Source organism: Typopeltis vanoorti, chromosome 1 (assembly GCF_054136105.1).
Source record: "Typopeltis vanoorti isolate ZY-2024b chromosome 1, IOZ_Tvanoo_1.0, whole genome shotgun sequence".
Lineage (NCBI taxonomy): Eukaryota > Metazoa > Arthropoda > Arachnida > Uropygi > Thelyphonidae > Typopeltis > Typopeltis vanoorti.
The window spans coordinates 122,648,816-122,664,258 of record NC_143549.1 but is presented as its reverse complement, the minus strand read 5'-3'; the positions used below and the strand labels follow the sequence as shown (position 1 = coordinate 122,664,258).

At 36.7% G+C, this 15,443-nt stretch overlaps 1 protein-coding gene across 1 annotated transcript in view; it reads right to left on the bottom strand.

Moving 5' to 3' along the window:
* Positions 1-15,443, bottom strand: part of LOC150110373 (cilia- and flagella-associated protein 58-like) — a 133,573-nt gene that overhangs the window by 72,621 nt on the left and 45,509 nt on the right. Inside the window, exons 4-5 of the mRNA XM_090396969.1 lie at positions 7,409-7,546; positions 2,356-2,515 (exon numbers count right to left, since the gene is read on the bottom strand). Of these exons, the coding sequence (XP_090253095.1) occupies positions 2,356-2,515; positions 7,409-7,546 (298 nt within the window). The remainder of the gene's footprint in view (positions 1-2,355; positions 2,516-7,408; positions 7,547-15,443) is intronic.

Sequence of the window (15,443 nt, the reverse complement as noted above, 5' to 3'; positions counted from 1 at the left end):
CATGTTCCTAAGGGCTGAGGCTGATTCCATGAACAGTCTTTCATATTTGAACTTGCCGCAGTGTATTACTGTGGTTTTTTCTTCCATCTTATTCTGTGACGAGTTCCAGAGCGTGGTCTGCAAGCCCAGAGTGGCTGTACTGGTGAAATCAGATATAATCCTTGTGTTCTGAGATTCTGATATTTGCAGCCCTGCCTGTTTGGCCAAAGTAGGGCAATTTACAGCTGCAAGGGACCTGGTATACACCAGATAGGTCTAGGGGAAGTGGTTGGTCTTTAGTGGAGTGGATAAGGGATGCCAATTTTCTATGTGGTCTGTAACAAGTGGTCAAGTCATGTTTTTTTAAGATTTTGTTGATTTTTTCCGAGGCGCCTCGGATGTAGGGAATTGTGATGGATTTAGCGTAATCTTTTTTGTGAGAGGGGAGGGGAGTTGGGTTGTGGATAACCGGTATAAGTATTTTTTGGATTCTTTTTTTTTTTTGGGGGGGGGGGGTAGCCATTGGCTGAGAAAGTGTCACGGATGTGATTTAGTTCAGTGGTTAGGGCTTGATCATTTGAACAGATTATTTTTACCCTTTGAATAGTGTCTTAATAACTCCATACTGTTGTGAGGGGGGGGGGGGTGATGGGATTGTTGGTGAATGTATCTGCCTGTATGGGTGGGTTTTCTATAAACTGAGAAAACCAAGGTTCCATCAGTTTGGCGGGTGACTAGTGTGTCTAGGAAGGGAGGTTTATTGTTTTCCTCTTTTTCCAGGGTGATTCTTGATTCTAGGGTGTTGGTTGTTTAAGTGTGTTAGGAAGGAGAGGAGTGAATCTGGGACATGTGGCCAAATAGCGAACACACATCATCAACGTAGTGAAGCCATATGGTAGGTTTTTGTGGGGCTGAGTTTAAGGCTTTCTCTTCAAAAGTCTCCATAAAGAAATTGGCCAAGGGTGGGGAAAGTGGTGAACCCATATCTGCCCCCTCTATCTGTTTGTAGTATTTTTCCTGCCAAACAAAATTGCCTGAGTTCATTGTAAACTGAAATAGGGCTGAGATATCGGGAGGAAATTTAGCTTGGATTAGCTCTAAGGTTTCTTTGAGAGGGACATTCGTGAATAAGGAGGAGACATCAAAACTGACCATTATGTCATTATGTTATGTTGGAGTGTAAGTTTTTCTATACTAGCTTTGAAGTGGGCTGAGTTTTTTATGTGTGATGGTGTGCTGCCTGTATGGGTGGGTTTTAGTGTGAGAGCGCTTTGGCTAAATGCTTGGCTAGTTTGTAAGTGAAGGAAATCAATGCTATCCACTATGGGACGTAATGGCACATTTTCTTTATGTATTTTTGGGAGCCCATATATGCGGGGGGGGGGGGTCTAGAGTTATATGGTGTCAGTCTGTTGGTAATCTCCACAGGCCAAGAAGTGACCTTTTTAAGGAGCCTATGGAATTTTCTAATTTGAGAGTTGGTGGGATTATATTCAATAGGGAGGTAAGTGGATCGATCTAATAGTAAAGCCTTGAGCTTACCTGTGTAGTCATTAAGATTGAGTGCCACAGTGGCGTTCCCCTTATCTGCTTTGGTGATCACTATTTCTTTGTTTTTCTTCAATTCTTGTAGCGACTTGTATTCACTAATGGATATGTTGGATTTTGGAGGTTTTGCTTTTGTGAGAACACAGGCTACATCCAATCTAATATCGTTGGCGATGTGGTTTGGAAGGTGGTGAATCCCGCCATGGAATTCTATTCATGGAATTCATGACTATTCATGGAATCAGCCCCAGCCCTTAGAAACATGCCAAACCTCAATAAATTTGGATGCATGAGACTGCCCCAAATTTGGGAAACATTTATCAGAACTTCAGCCCAAAGGCCAAGAACTACCAATATAGCCCACCAGGGAGCCATCAGGACTTTAAGAAAATGTTAGCTTCCTAGCTTCGGTTCTCATTTGCTGTTATGTAGTACTTGTGTGCACTTGTCTTTGTATTAAGTTCCCAAGAAGATGGCAACGTGACATTTGCTGAAATATCGGAAAGTATATATTAAAGTTTATTTAATTTATATTTCTAGTGTACGCTGTCAATTCCTTAATTATTAGTTATCATAAACAAGTTTAAGTTGCAATACCTTAGCAGAGTTTTGCAATGAGTCTCTTGACTACGTGAAGATTTAATAATAATAATAAATTACAGTTTTTATTAATAAAATTATTAATAAAAAGTCATATGTTGGTATACAAAGTTATGTAGGTTACCAATCCTTGATCTGTAACAATATCATTTTAGGAAAACATTTCTGCATATTTAAAATACAGTTTAATTTTCAATTTCTTTTTTTTATCAAGTTATCATTTCCTACCTCTCTCAGCACTCATTAGTTCTGTTCTGAGATTTTCAGCCTTTCTTTCAGCAGCAAATTTTTGATTCTCTATAGATATAACTCTGCGGACTGATGTTTCCTTAAGTTTTGTTGCTTGAGACACTTCTTCTTTAAGTTGTTTTAGTGTCTCCTCTTTTGCCTGAAATAAAAAGATTAAAAAAAAAAATTAAGAAGAGAAAGTTGCAAAACTGGGCCAAGCAGAATGTAGTGTAAGAAAAAGCAAGCAAGTAACTTATGCCTATACACAAATGCCAGGAGCATTAGAAACAAAGTAGTTAAGTTAGTTGCTTTGGTGAATATATGGCCTAAAATTGTTGGCATTAGGATCCAGAGAAAATCCTAGGGAACTTTTTAGCTTTGTGGCCAGTAGGAGGAGACATGATTGTGGAAGAATGACATTGTGGGATAAAAATGGGAATAGGGTGACTGATGTAGAGGACATAGTGGAATTGTTCAATGAACACTTTATTAGTGTATTTCATCCTGGAGGAGTAAATTTTAATACTAGAGGGATAGAGCAGGTTTAGAGGTGCAGGAGGAGAACATGTTCCAAATACTGAGTACTCTGGATGTCAGTAAAGCTGTGAGACTGGATGGTATTCGCCACGAGTTTTGAGAGCATGCTAAGGAACTGACAGCTCCTTTGACCTGGTTTTTCAATGAAAGTCTGACTTGGGGAAAGAGATGGAAGGAATGGGAAGGGAATGGAAGGAAGGTAAGATAGTGCAATTACATAAGAGTGGTAGCAGACTGGAATTGTCTAATTATAGGCCTGTTTGTGTGTCATCAGTAGTTGTTAATATCTTGGAGATATTAGTTAGGGACTGTATACAACATTGGGCAGATGAGGGTGATGTTACCTGTGAGAGTCAACATGGATTTGTGGGGACACTCTTGTTTTAGTAATATGCTAGCCTTTTATAATAAAGCTACAAGAGTAGTAGATGAGGGAAAGGCATATACTGCCATTTTCTTGGATTTAGCAAAGGCATATGACAGGGTGCCACATAATAAACTGATATTTAAGTTCAAGCACATGGTTTGGATGTCAGGTTGGTCAACTGGATTCAGGATTGGCTGTCCGATAGGTATCAGAGATTACAGTTTCAAGGAGGCAGAAGGTTACAAGTGGGATCCCACAGGACTCAGTACTGGACCTATATTGTTTAACCTTTATATTAATGACATTGTCAGTGGATTGCAAGGGGATATTCAGTTGTTGGCAGATGATGTGAAGCTGGGAAGGGTTATTAGTAATAGTGCAGATGTGGTAGTCATGCAAGAGGATTTGAATAAGCTAGGACAGATGGACAAATGAATGGGGGTCTCAGTTTAATGCAGCAAAATGTAAGGTCTTGAGGTTTGGGACACATTGATGGGATGCTGCATACTCTATTGGAGGAAGTAGGGGAGACAAGAGATCTGGGGTTGATGATTGATAGAAACCTGAAATTCAAGGGACATATTGCAAAGATGGTGAAGGTAACACAGAGGATTGCTGCAATAATGAGAAGGATGCTGACCTGCAGAGATAAAAGAGTTATCATTCCGTTGTATAAGACCCTGATCGATCACACTTAGACTATTGTTCTCAGATTTTGTCCCCAGGATTTGAAGGGGATAAATTAACTGTCGAAAGGGTACAGATGTGGATAATAAAGACAGTTTCAGAACTGTATAATGTTAGTTATGCAGATCGGCTGAGGGAATGTCGACTGCAGAGTTTGGTGAATAGAAGAAGGAGAGGTGATATGATTGAGACTTTTAAACTGTTGAGAGGTGGTTACAGGATTGACACCAGGGAGTTCTTTCGCTTGATTGAACAGTGGGAAGGAGTGATGACAATGGGCCATCCCTGGAAGTTACAAAAGGAAACTGAGAGCAAGAGGGTGATGAGTGGTTTCTTTGCATGGAGGATGGCTGAACCATGTAATGCATTGCCTGATAGAGTGGTGAGAGCGAGAACGGTCAATGAGTTTAAGGAGTGGTATGAAAGACTTTGTGTTTCCTAGGAGGGACCTCCCATGATGAGTCTTTGACTCCTTGGAGGCCTAAATAATAATAATAATTAGTGAAACCTGGCTGTCAGAGTTGAATCCAGTTAAGATAGAAGCACATGAAAGCAATAATGGAAATAATGTACTGTATAGCACTGAGTTTGAGACTGTCTGATGTGGATGAAATATATGGTGGAGTGTTGCTACAGACCTGGCCGTACATTTGTTGGGGTTAAAGAAATACATCATCAAATTCCCATAAATACTAAATGAATAATTATGATGGGTGATGTCAATTATTGAAATATTGATTGGGTAGCAGAGAAAACTCATGATGAGAAAAAGGAGAATTATTGAGCTGTTGTGAGACAACTTTCTCAAGCAACTTGAGGACAAAGAGTGTCAAATTTGATCATATCATCAAAAGGTGTCTCAATTATGGATGCGACTGTTTTGCCACCAGTTGGTGACACTGATAATGCTGAACTGACCAGAAGTAGCCAACTATATGGATGCTCCAATCAGGATAGGTTATATGTTATGCTACAAATCTCAAAATTACAACAAACTCACAAGAATACAATCTTTGTTTCAACAGTATCAATTGCAGGCTGGAAAAGATATCAGTAGTGCATGAAAATCTTTGGAAAGATGCTTAAATGATGCAGTATCTGAATGTGTCCCTACAGTTTGAAGAACAAATAGGATGGGAATGAATTAGATGAACAATTTCATTACATTTCAAAAATTGCAATTACAACAAGAGATCCATAATAAGAAGATGATGTTGTTGGACTTTTCTAAGGCATTTGATAGGATAACACATGAAAGGCTGTTGCATAAACCAGAGAATATGGGATTGGAATATTATTATTACATGATACCTTCAGACAGTCCAATGACTCATCAAGGGAGGGCACCTACTCTACAACTCTGTCTCCAACACTCAATTAACCAACTACAATGAACCACAACTACAATCATCATCTACACCAATGCCATCTACTGCCCACCACCACTAGTATTTTTACAATCACAAACATCCATGGCCACCGTGGGATTCGAACCCACAGCCTTTTGGCTGGAGAGCGGATATGCTAATCATTCTATACTATTGGCTTGGTGGGTAACTGACAGAAAGTGGTATATATGTTGGGGGGGGTGAATCTGCCAGATTTAAAGTAACCAGTAGTGTGCCCCAGGGATCAGTCCCTGGACCACTGTTGTTTAACCTACGGTATATATTGATTGTATTGGAAAGGGGCTGAAAGGAGATCTTCAGTTGTTTACCATTGATGCAAAGATAGGCAGTGCAATCAGAGATGCTACTGATACAGGTTGATCTGAATAGGCTGGAAGGGTGGGGAAAATGATAATGGCTATGAATTCAATGTTAGTAAAGTTATGCATTTTGGCATGATGCAACATTCAACAGCATATTATATTGTTGGGATTATGTGCTTGGAGTAACTGATGAGGCTAGAGATCTGGGAGTCATGATGTATAGGAAGTTGAAGTTCAAAGATTCACGACTTATTTTTGATGGTATTAATAACACTAATGCACTATTTTATAAAAAGGTATTTTATTGGCTTGTTTATATTTCACTGAATTTCAAATCAGCATCATCAGAGCATAACACAAAATGTATACGTGACAGTGAATAAGTGAAACAATACAATTGTAATGGACAAAAAATTTAAGTCTTGTTTGGTGCCCACTAATGTTGTAGGGAAAAAAAAAATTACAGCTATGTGGAAGTTTCTCTTAAAATAACAGTTTCCCAAATTTTTGGAAAATTAATGCAACCATATTTGTTCAGGTTAGGAGAATTCTTCATAGTCATGGCTGATTCAAAAAGTAATCTTTCAGATCTGTAATGACTTCTAAATAGCACATTAGTTTCCTTCCATCTAATCCTGTGTGAAGAGATGTCCAAAGTGTGGTCTGCCAGTCCTGACTTCTCGTAATAATGGTAGCAAATGTATTTTTTATGTCCTTCCAAGCTGATGTTAACAGATCTTCCTGTCTGCCCATAGTAGGAGTTCAAAGGTCATATAACAAAAATTGCAAATACAACTCAGAGGATAACTGCAGTGTTGAAACAACATTGATAGTTAAGGATATGTCAATGTTCTCTTTTGTCATTTTGCCTCTTTACAAGGTCATTATATGACCATATCTGGACTTGTGCAGAGAGTTAGCTATTTTATTTGGAAAATCCAAGGGAATTTTATTTTCCATGATTTCGTGCATTGTTGATTTTTTCTTTATTCTGTTTGTTGGTTGCCACTTTTTAAAAAGTTCAATTCTCCTATGATGTGCAAGGTTGGCTCTTTTTTCAACAAATTTAATAAGATTTTCTTGCCACCTAATTTTTAAAGGGACAAGGTTGGATTCAAATTCTGTTATTTTCCCCAGGAATTGTATTCCTTAGTCCACATATGGTTCTAGCTGCATTTTTCTGAATTTTTATAAGCTTGTGTAAACTAGTTTGTGATATTTGCATCCAGATGGGTGAAGCATATTCCATTATGGGTCGGATAATAGAGGTGTATGTGACTTTTAAGGTTTTAGCATGGGTTCCCCACTTTTTACTTAAGATACTTTTCATGATATTTAGTCTTCTTTTTGCTCTGACTGCAACACTGTTGATATGTTTATTGAAGCTTAGTGATAGATCCAGAGTAACTCCAAGGTTATTTGGGGTTTTCATTAAATGTAATTAGTTGAGTGTTTAGCTTAACCTTTGTTCTCCACTTTCTGAGGTGGTTATTAACAGTAAATACACAAATTTCTGATTTAGTAGGGTTAATTTTGATTTTTTGGTTTTCACAGTATGTAGATAAACTTTCAATGGCTTTGTTTAAGTGACCTTCTGCTGTTTCTAAGTTATTGTGAGCTGAGAATAGGAACAAATCATCAGCAAACATAGCTATCTCTGTTTCTTTATTTATATTTTTATCTATACACACACACTGTATATAAAAATATACTGTATATATAAAAACTTATGAAACTATACCTCCTTTTACCTTAATATCATCTGCCATAAAGGAATTTTCTTCTGTCATCTGTTTCAACTTGAAGTTCTGACTATCATGGCTACGCTTCAATGTTTGGAATTCATAAGTAACAGCCTCTAAATCTTTTTGAAGCTTTTCTCGAAAATCCTAGAAATCAAGCATTTGAAAATCAGAAGTATAATGATGAATGGGGTGTGTGTGTGGGTGGGGGGGTAATGAAGAGATAGTCATGCAGAAAAAAATATGTATATCATATATTTAAAAATTAAAATTAATAAATATGATTTAAATATAAATAATTTCAAAGAATAAAAATCATGTATTTTTATCTTACATATGTTCACAATCATTTTCAGATATACAAGGGTGGTCTGAAAAGTTCTCGGCCTAACAATAAAAAAAAAGAAATTTATAATTTCAAAATTATTTTTATTTTGAAAGGGACTAATACATTTATTCCAGCGAATTCTCAGTAAGATCTGCAAAATACCCCTCTACAGCTGCAATCACCTCTTGATTAAAAAAAAAAAAAAGCTGACCAGCAAGGAAGATTTTTAGTTTTGGTAAGAGATAAATGTCAGAGGGAGCCAAATCTGGGGACTAGGGTGGATGTTCAAACAATTCGTAGTGCAGATCCCTTAATTTTCCCATTGCCAAAACACCTTTGTGGGCAGGTGCATTGTCCTGATGATAAATGATTTTTTTTTCTGCAAACCGGGTTTTTTCTCATGAATTTTTTCATCTAGTCTGGTTAAAAGATGGAATAATATTCCTTGGTTATTGTTTTACCCTTTTCAAGATAATTAATAAACAAAATGCCTTTAGTATCCCCAAACACAGATGCCATGACCTTTCCTGCTGATAGAACCGACAACTGGCTTCTGTCCACTGTTTGACTGCTGTTTGGATTCTGGTGTGTGTAATGGTGAATCCAAGTCTCATTCATAGTAATAAATCGATGCACAAAATCAGTTTTATTCTTGTTAAAATTCTCCAATCACTGTTCAGAGATTTTTGTGCGAGTGCATTTTTGATCTGCTGTGAGCAAGCACTGTACCCATCTTGAGCAAAGCTTTTTCATTTGCAATTCTTCATGCGAAATATATCCTACACGTTCTTTTGAAATGCCTATAGTCTGAGTAATTTCATGCACTTTGACTCCCTGGTCATCCAATACCATATTGTGCACTTGATCAATGATTTCTGGTGTTGTTACACTTTTTGGATGTCCTTCATGTGGATCATCTTTAAGGCTGGTACAGCCACATTTAAACTCTCAGCCCATTTCTTAATTGTCGAAAACAAAGGAGAAGAGTGTCCATAAACTTTTATGAACTTTGAATGAATTTCTTTTGATGTTAAAATTTTACAAAGAATTTTAGAACTGCATGATACTCAATTTTATCCATTTCAAGGGATACAGATAACACTTTTGCTTCAGACAGATGTACCAACTTAGAAAAAAAAACTTGCCAATAGTGTTGCCATCTATGGTCAAGGCCGAGAACTTTTCAGACTACCCTTGCATTGTAGAAACACTTTCAAACAATATTGAAGAAGTAGTGTAATGGCTCTTGTATATTTTTATTATTATTATTATCAGATACTCCATGGAGTTAGACTCATCAAGGGAGACCCTAAACATCATACCAGGCACTATCCTAGATTTTCACAGTATATCAGGAATATATCATGTATATCATGATATCAGGTATCACTCCTGATACCATGATATCATGGTATCAGGAGTCTTGAAAAATTAATAAATGCTATGAGACATAACACAGAGTCAGGGGAAACTAAATTTTAATGGGATGTAAGTGAGAGCAACAATATTATGTAACTCCTGTGTTAATGACAGGAGTGGGCATTGTAATGGAAATGATTATGAGGAGAGATCGATTTTTACTTTGTGTTCGTCCCATTCGGCCATATTATTATTATTATTATTATTACATCACACCTCCAGGGAGTCCAAAGACTCATCGAAGGAGGGCATCTACGCTACAACTCTTCATCTCACAACTCCACCAACCTTCATCATCTAACACCAACAGCATTTACCGCCACTAGTACTTTCAGAGACAATCGCAAACATTCATGCCCATGGCAGGATTCGAACCCACAGCCTTTTGGCTGGAGAGCAGATACACTAACCAGGCTGGCATTAAGTTCACTGACAACATTGAGTTCACTGATATCAAATGTGTGCAAAGATGTCTGCATATATAAAGCACTACAGAAGAAGAGAGAGATCTGCAAGTTGTCTCACTGTGTCATGTATAACACAGACAAGAGTATACAAAAGAACATATAGGTAGCTTATTATGTCAGTATACGAATGGTAGACGTATCAGACACAAAGGGGTAGAATTTGTTGCCTTGGTCAATATGTTGGAACCTCAGATTATAGTAATTACACTCAGATTGAGTGTAAAGGTTTCAGTATTTTTAGGAGCGAAAGACAGCATAGGAGAGGAGTTAGACTGCTACTAATGATATCAGATGACTTGAATCCAGTTAGTGTTGAAACCTATGATTGTAATAGGAGCAAGAGTTTTTCATGTGACAGTGAGTTTGAAGCCATTTAGTGTGAGGTGGAATCTAATAAGATCAGATACATAGTGGGGTGTTGGTACAGACCTGTATGTCATGCATTAGTTGCATGACATACTAGTGATGTAAAAATGCTTCACCAAATAAAGAAGATGAACATGAAAAGAGCAATGATAATGGGAAACTTCTTCAAGCAGCATGTGACAAAAGGAACTCAAGGTCAAAGAGTGTTAGATCTGATTATAGTTTCAGAAGGTGTTTCAGTATAAGATGTCAATATTCTGCCTTCTGGTTGGTGACAGTGATCATGTAGTACTCACTTGGGAAGTGGCTAAGTTTATGAATGTTCCATTCAGAAATACATGCTGAACTAAAGCAAAAAATCGTGACCAACTGAGGAGTATTCTGAGTTCGGTGGAATGGTGTTGATTGCTGGATGGGAAGAATATCGACAATGCATGGGAAGCATTTAAAAAATACTTAAATATTGCTTTAAAAATACTTAAGAGAATAAATAGGGTAGAAGTCAAATGGATGTGTAATCTTATCAAGCAAGAGATTCATAAGAAAAGGATGACGTGGAAGAAATACCATGTGCATAAGGATGATGTCTGCTTTGAAAATTATAAGCATCAGACCAGAAGAATCAGAACTGTTGTATGGAAAGGTCATCTCCTCCTATAGGAGGAGATGACATCTCCTCAATAAAGGTTGAAACTAGTCTGGGTAGTGGCCCTTCCCATAATGCATAACATTAGACATATCCGCAAGCAGATGTGTTTTGCATTATGGGAGATACTGAGATAGGAGTGTTGGTAGCCTGCTCCACCTTTGTAAGGAGTCGCCCGGTGTTATACCACTTTACCCCAGTCCTGAAGATACTTTCAGGAACAAACTTGGATAAAGGATTAAACTAAATTTATTATAGTCTGACCAAGTGAAAAATAAACTTTCAACATCTTTCTTTAAATCCAGAGTAATTTGATAAAAAGGTGGCACACCATTTGGCAGCTCATATAGGAGGAGATGACCTTGCTAATGCTTCTGCCTTGGTATCTCCACTTGGGCCTGGCTCCCACTGAAGAGACCTCAATAAAGGTCGAAACTAGTCTGGGTAGTGGCCCTTCCCGTAATGCATAACATTATACATATCCGCAAGGGGATGTGTTTTACATTATGGGAGATACTGAGATAGGAGTGTTGGTAGCCTGCTCCACCTATGCAAGGAGTCGCCCGGTGTTGTACCACTTTACCCCAGTCCTGAAGATACTTTCAGGTGCAAACTTTGTTTGCACACACTTGGATAAATTATTAAACTAAATTTATTATAAGGCAAGTGATATGAAGTCTTTAGCTTCTATATACGAGTTTTCCCAGTCCTGAAAATACAGCAGGTGCAAACGTTGTTTGCTTGCACTTGGATAAAGGATTAAACCAAGTTTAATCCATATACCATATAATTATATAGCATATAATTTCTTGGTATCTTTAATTTATTGCTCACATTCTATTATAATGTCAGCATTGAGCTAGACAAGGGGAAAGGATGCACCACAATACTTTTAGATTTTTCTAAGGGTTTTGAAAAACTACAACATGCAAGAATTTTTGTGTAGAGGCTTAAGTGCTGTGAGGACATCATGTTGGAGGCTTAATGGATTTTTTTACAACACTCAGAAAGGATTAAAACAAAATGTAATACTTCCTATATTTCGTCTCAGTCACTGAGACATCTTCAGGGATTACAAAAAAAAACAATGTAACATAAACACAAATAACAAACAATACTAAGCCCAACCACGTGGGTGACACTAAAGTCCTAACTAGGTGGAGCGCCCTCTAAATAAGGGCAGTTGTAGGTGGCCTGGAATGTAGGGTGGGACCTCTGGTGATAAGTGTTTCCCAAATCTTAGGAAGCTTAATGCAACTGTATTTATGAAGACAGGACAGACAGGCAGATCAGCAACCATCTGCCTAGAGGAACACAAATCATGCATCTGCAACCATGACTATGGTCAGTCAGGCCTTGCTGACCATGTCTTGGATACAACCCATAGGATCTCATGTAAAACAACCACCATGCTCCACCACAGCAAATTCAAAAAAGAGAGACTATTCTTAGAATCACCAGCAGCTCTCAGAAATCAATCAAATCTTAATAAATATGGTTGCATTAAGCTGCCTAAGATTTGGGAAACACTTATCACCAGAGGTCCCACCTACAACTGCCCTTAGAGGGCACTCTGCCTAGTTAGGACTTTAGTGTCAACCACGTGGTTGGGCTTAGTATTGTTTGTTATTTGTGTTTATGTTACATTCAAGAACAAGATGCTATGATGTATCTATGGAGGGGTCATGGCAGACAGAGTCTGGAGAAGGTGATCCAATGCTGCCATACACACTTTATAGAACTCGGCAGACAGAGTCTGGAGGAGGTGATCCAATGCTGCCATACACACTTTATAGAACTCGGCAGACATCTTGATGGAGCTGCGAGCCTGGCATCTTCAGTGGCTGGGACATCTGTACCGTATGGGCCCCCGAAAGGACTGTGAGACAAGTGTGAGAGGCCCGACCTCGATCAGGGAGGCTGCCAGGGAGACTGAGAAGGAAATGGGCAGATCAGAAGAAGGAAGAATTGCATGCTGTCGGGCTGGAGACCAGAACGTGGCGGACAGTCACAGACCGTGCCCAGTGGCAACATGTGGTGCTTGAGGCCAAAAGTCCTCCCGGGCTGATAGTGCCTGGCTAATGTATAATGTAATGTTACATTAGTTGTTTTGTAATCCCTGAAGATGTCTCAGTGACTGAGATGAAATATAGGAAGTATTAAATTCTGTTTTAATCCTTTCTGAGTGTTGTAAAAAATCCATTAAATCCATGTAAGCCTCCAACATGATAACATGTTGGAGGCTTACAAGGCTCTCCAATTTATGCAAGAATGTTGCATAAATTGGAGAATATGGGTTTGGATTATAAAATATTAGCATGGATAAGAGGATGGCTGACTGATAGATATCAAAAAGTGATATATGGGGGATGTAGGAGATTTAATTCCATACAAGATTTAAGGTAACCAGTTGTGTACCTCAAGGATCAGTCCTTAGTCCACTGTTATTCAATCTGTACATTAAAGACATTGGGAAGGATTTGACAGGCATTTGATGATGCTATTTGATGTATCTGTATTATTTATATCATCATCATGCATATCATGGATTTAGGCCTAGCATGGCCTAAATCCTTAACTTCTAAGGCACGGCCTTAGAAGTCATCGTTTAAGAGGAAGTCCTGATTTTCTTTTTCCTAATGGCTTATACTTTAAGGCTTGTTTTGGTAATCTTTCTGTTTTCATTCTGTGAACATGCTCCATCCATTTATGTTTATATTTTTTTAATTTTTTCTATTACTGGTTCTTGGTTTAATTCTTTCATAATTTCTTCGTTTCTTTTGTAATCAAATAGGGTATACTTTGCAGTTTTTCTCATAAACTTCATTTCTACTGTTATTAATCTTTGTTTGACTTTTTTGTTTTATTGTCCAGATTTCGCTTCCATACATTAAGACTGGTAGGGCTAATGTATTGTATACTTTTAGTCTGGTTTGTTTTTGAACTAGGTTTGGTTTAAATATAGAGTTAATGACACCTGTTATTTGTAAATATTTTGAAATTTTTATGTTTATATCTTTTTCATTTTCATATGTGATCATACATCCTAGGTAGTTAAATGAATTCACCTGTTCTAAGATATTGTTATCTATTACTATTTTAGTTCTTGCTGGATCATGTCCTTTAAAGGCCATAGTTTTTGATTTTTCTGTTGATATTATCATACCATAACCTTTGGCTATCTCATTTAGATCTAAAATAGCTTTCTGTAAGTTATCTTCAGAATTTGTAATTATTATTTGGTCCTCGACAAAAAGGAGAGTGTCTAAGTTCACTGTAGGAGAAAGTTTAATTCCTTGATGTAAATTTTTATTCCATTTTATTATTATTTCATTTAAATAAATATTAAAAAGAGTTGCTGAGAGGGGACATCTCTGTCAGATCCCTTGGTTTATCTCTCTCTCATATATGATAGCTTGTGATTTAATCTTGACAGCTTTTAGAATATTATTTGGTATTTGTCTTTCTTTTAATATATTAAATAATATATTTCTTTTAACTTTTTCAAATGCTTTTTTAAAGTCAATAAATGCAATATGTGTTTCTAAATTGTATTCTCTTCTTTTCTCTATTATTAATTTTAGGCAAAAGGCCGGGCCTATACATGATCATCCTTTTCTGAATCCATTCCGTACCTCCACAATAAAGTTTTCGGAATATTTCATTAGTTTACTATTTAAGATTCTGCTATATATTTTGTAACAGGAAGGTAGTATACTGATACCTCTATAGTTTTTAAGGTCATCTCCATTACCTTTTTTAAAGCTAGGAATCACAATTGCTTTTTTTCCATTCTATTGGGGAATACCAGTTGAATAAATTTTATTTAAAAATAATAAGAGTCTATCTTTGAATCTTGTTCCTGCATATTTATATAGCTCTGAACCTAGCTTATCTTCTCCGGGCGATTTTCCATTTCTTGTTTGTTTCAGGATGATTTCTAATTCTTCTTCAGTTATTTCCTTTTCATTTTCGTTAATTGTTTGCCAGTTGTCTTTTTTAACATAGTTGTCTGTCCAAAATTCTGTGTAGTAAGTTAGAAATTCTTCTAATTTCAATTCGGTGTTTAATTTTATGTTTTCTTTGGTATCTGCATTTAAGTGTTTCAAAATCTTATATACATTGGGTCTTATTTTATATAAATCATGTTCTAAATTAGAAACAAATTTGTTCCATGATTCTCTATGTCTTTTTCTGACTTCTCTTTTAGCTATGGCTCTTATTCTTTTATATTCTATTTCATCTTCTAATCTTTTACTGCTTAACCATTTGTGATAGGCTTCTTTTTTTCTTTTTGATTATTTCTTTGATTGTATCATCCCAGATCTTCAGTTTTTTTCTTTTATTGAATTTTTTGGTCTTTCCTAAGCTTTCATTTGCTGCTGCATTTAGTATCGTTTTTATATTAAGCCGTTCTATTTCTATTTCTTCATTTTGTTTTATTTTATCTAGATACTGGTTAATTCTTTGTTCATATAGCCATTGTACATTTGTGTCATTCAATAGTCTAGTTTTATAAACAAATGTTTCAATTTTTCTTTCTGTTCTTGTTACTTGTAGAGTGAGCACTGCTTATTTCATATCCTCTGTGAACTCTAACATCTAGTGAAAATTTTAATGTCTTTTCATTTAATATAAAATAATCTAATATTGATTTCCATCCTCTTGCTGCCGTAGTATATTTATGTATGTGTTTATGTTTATAGAAGGAATTCATTATTTTTAGGTTATTATAAACTACAAAGTCAATCAATTTTATACCATTCCTGTTTAGAGTATGTTCTCCATTTATTCCTATATTATTATTAATTTTCATGT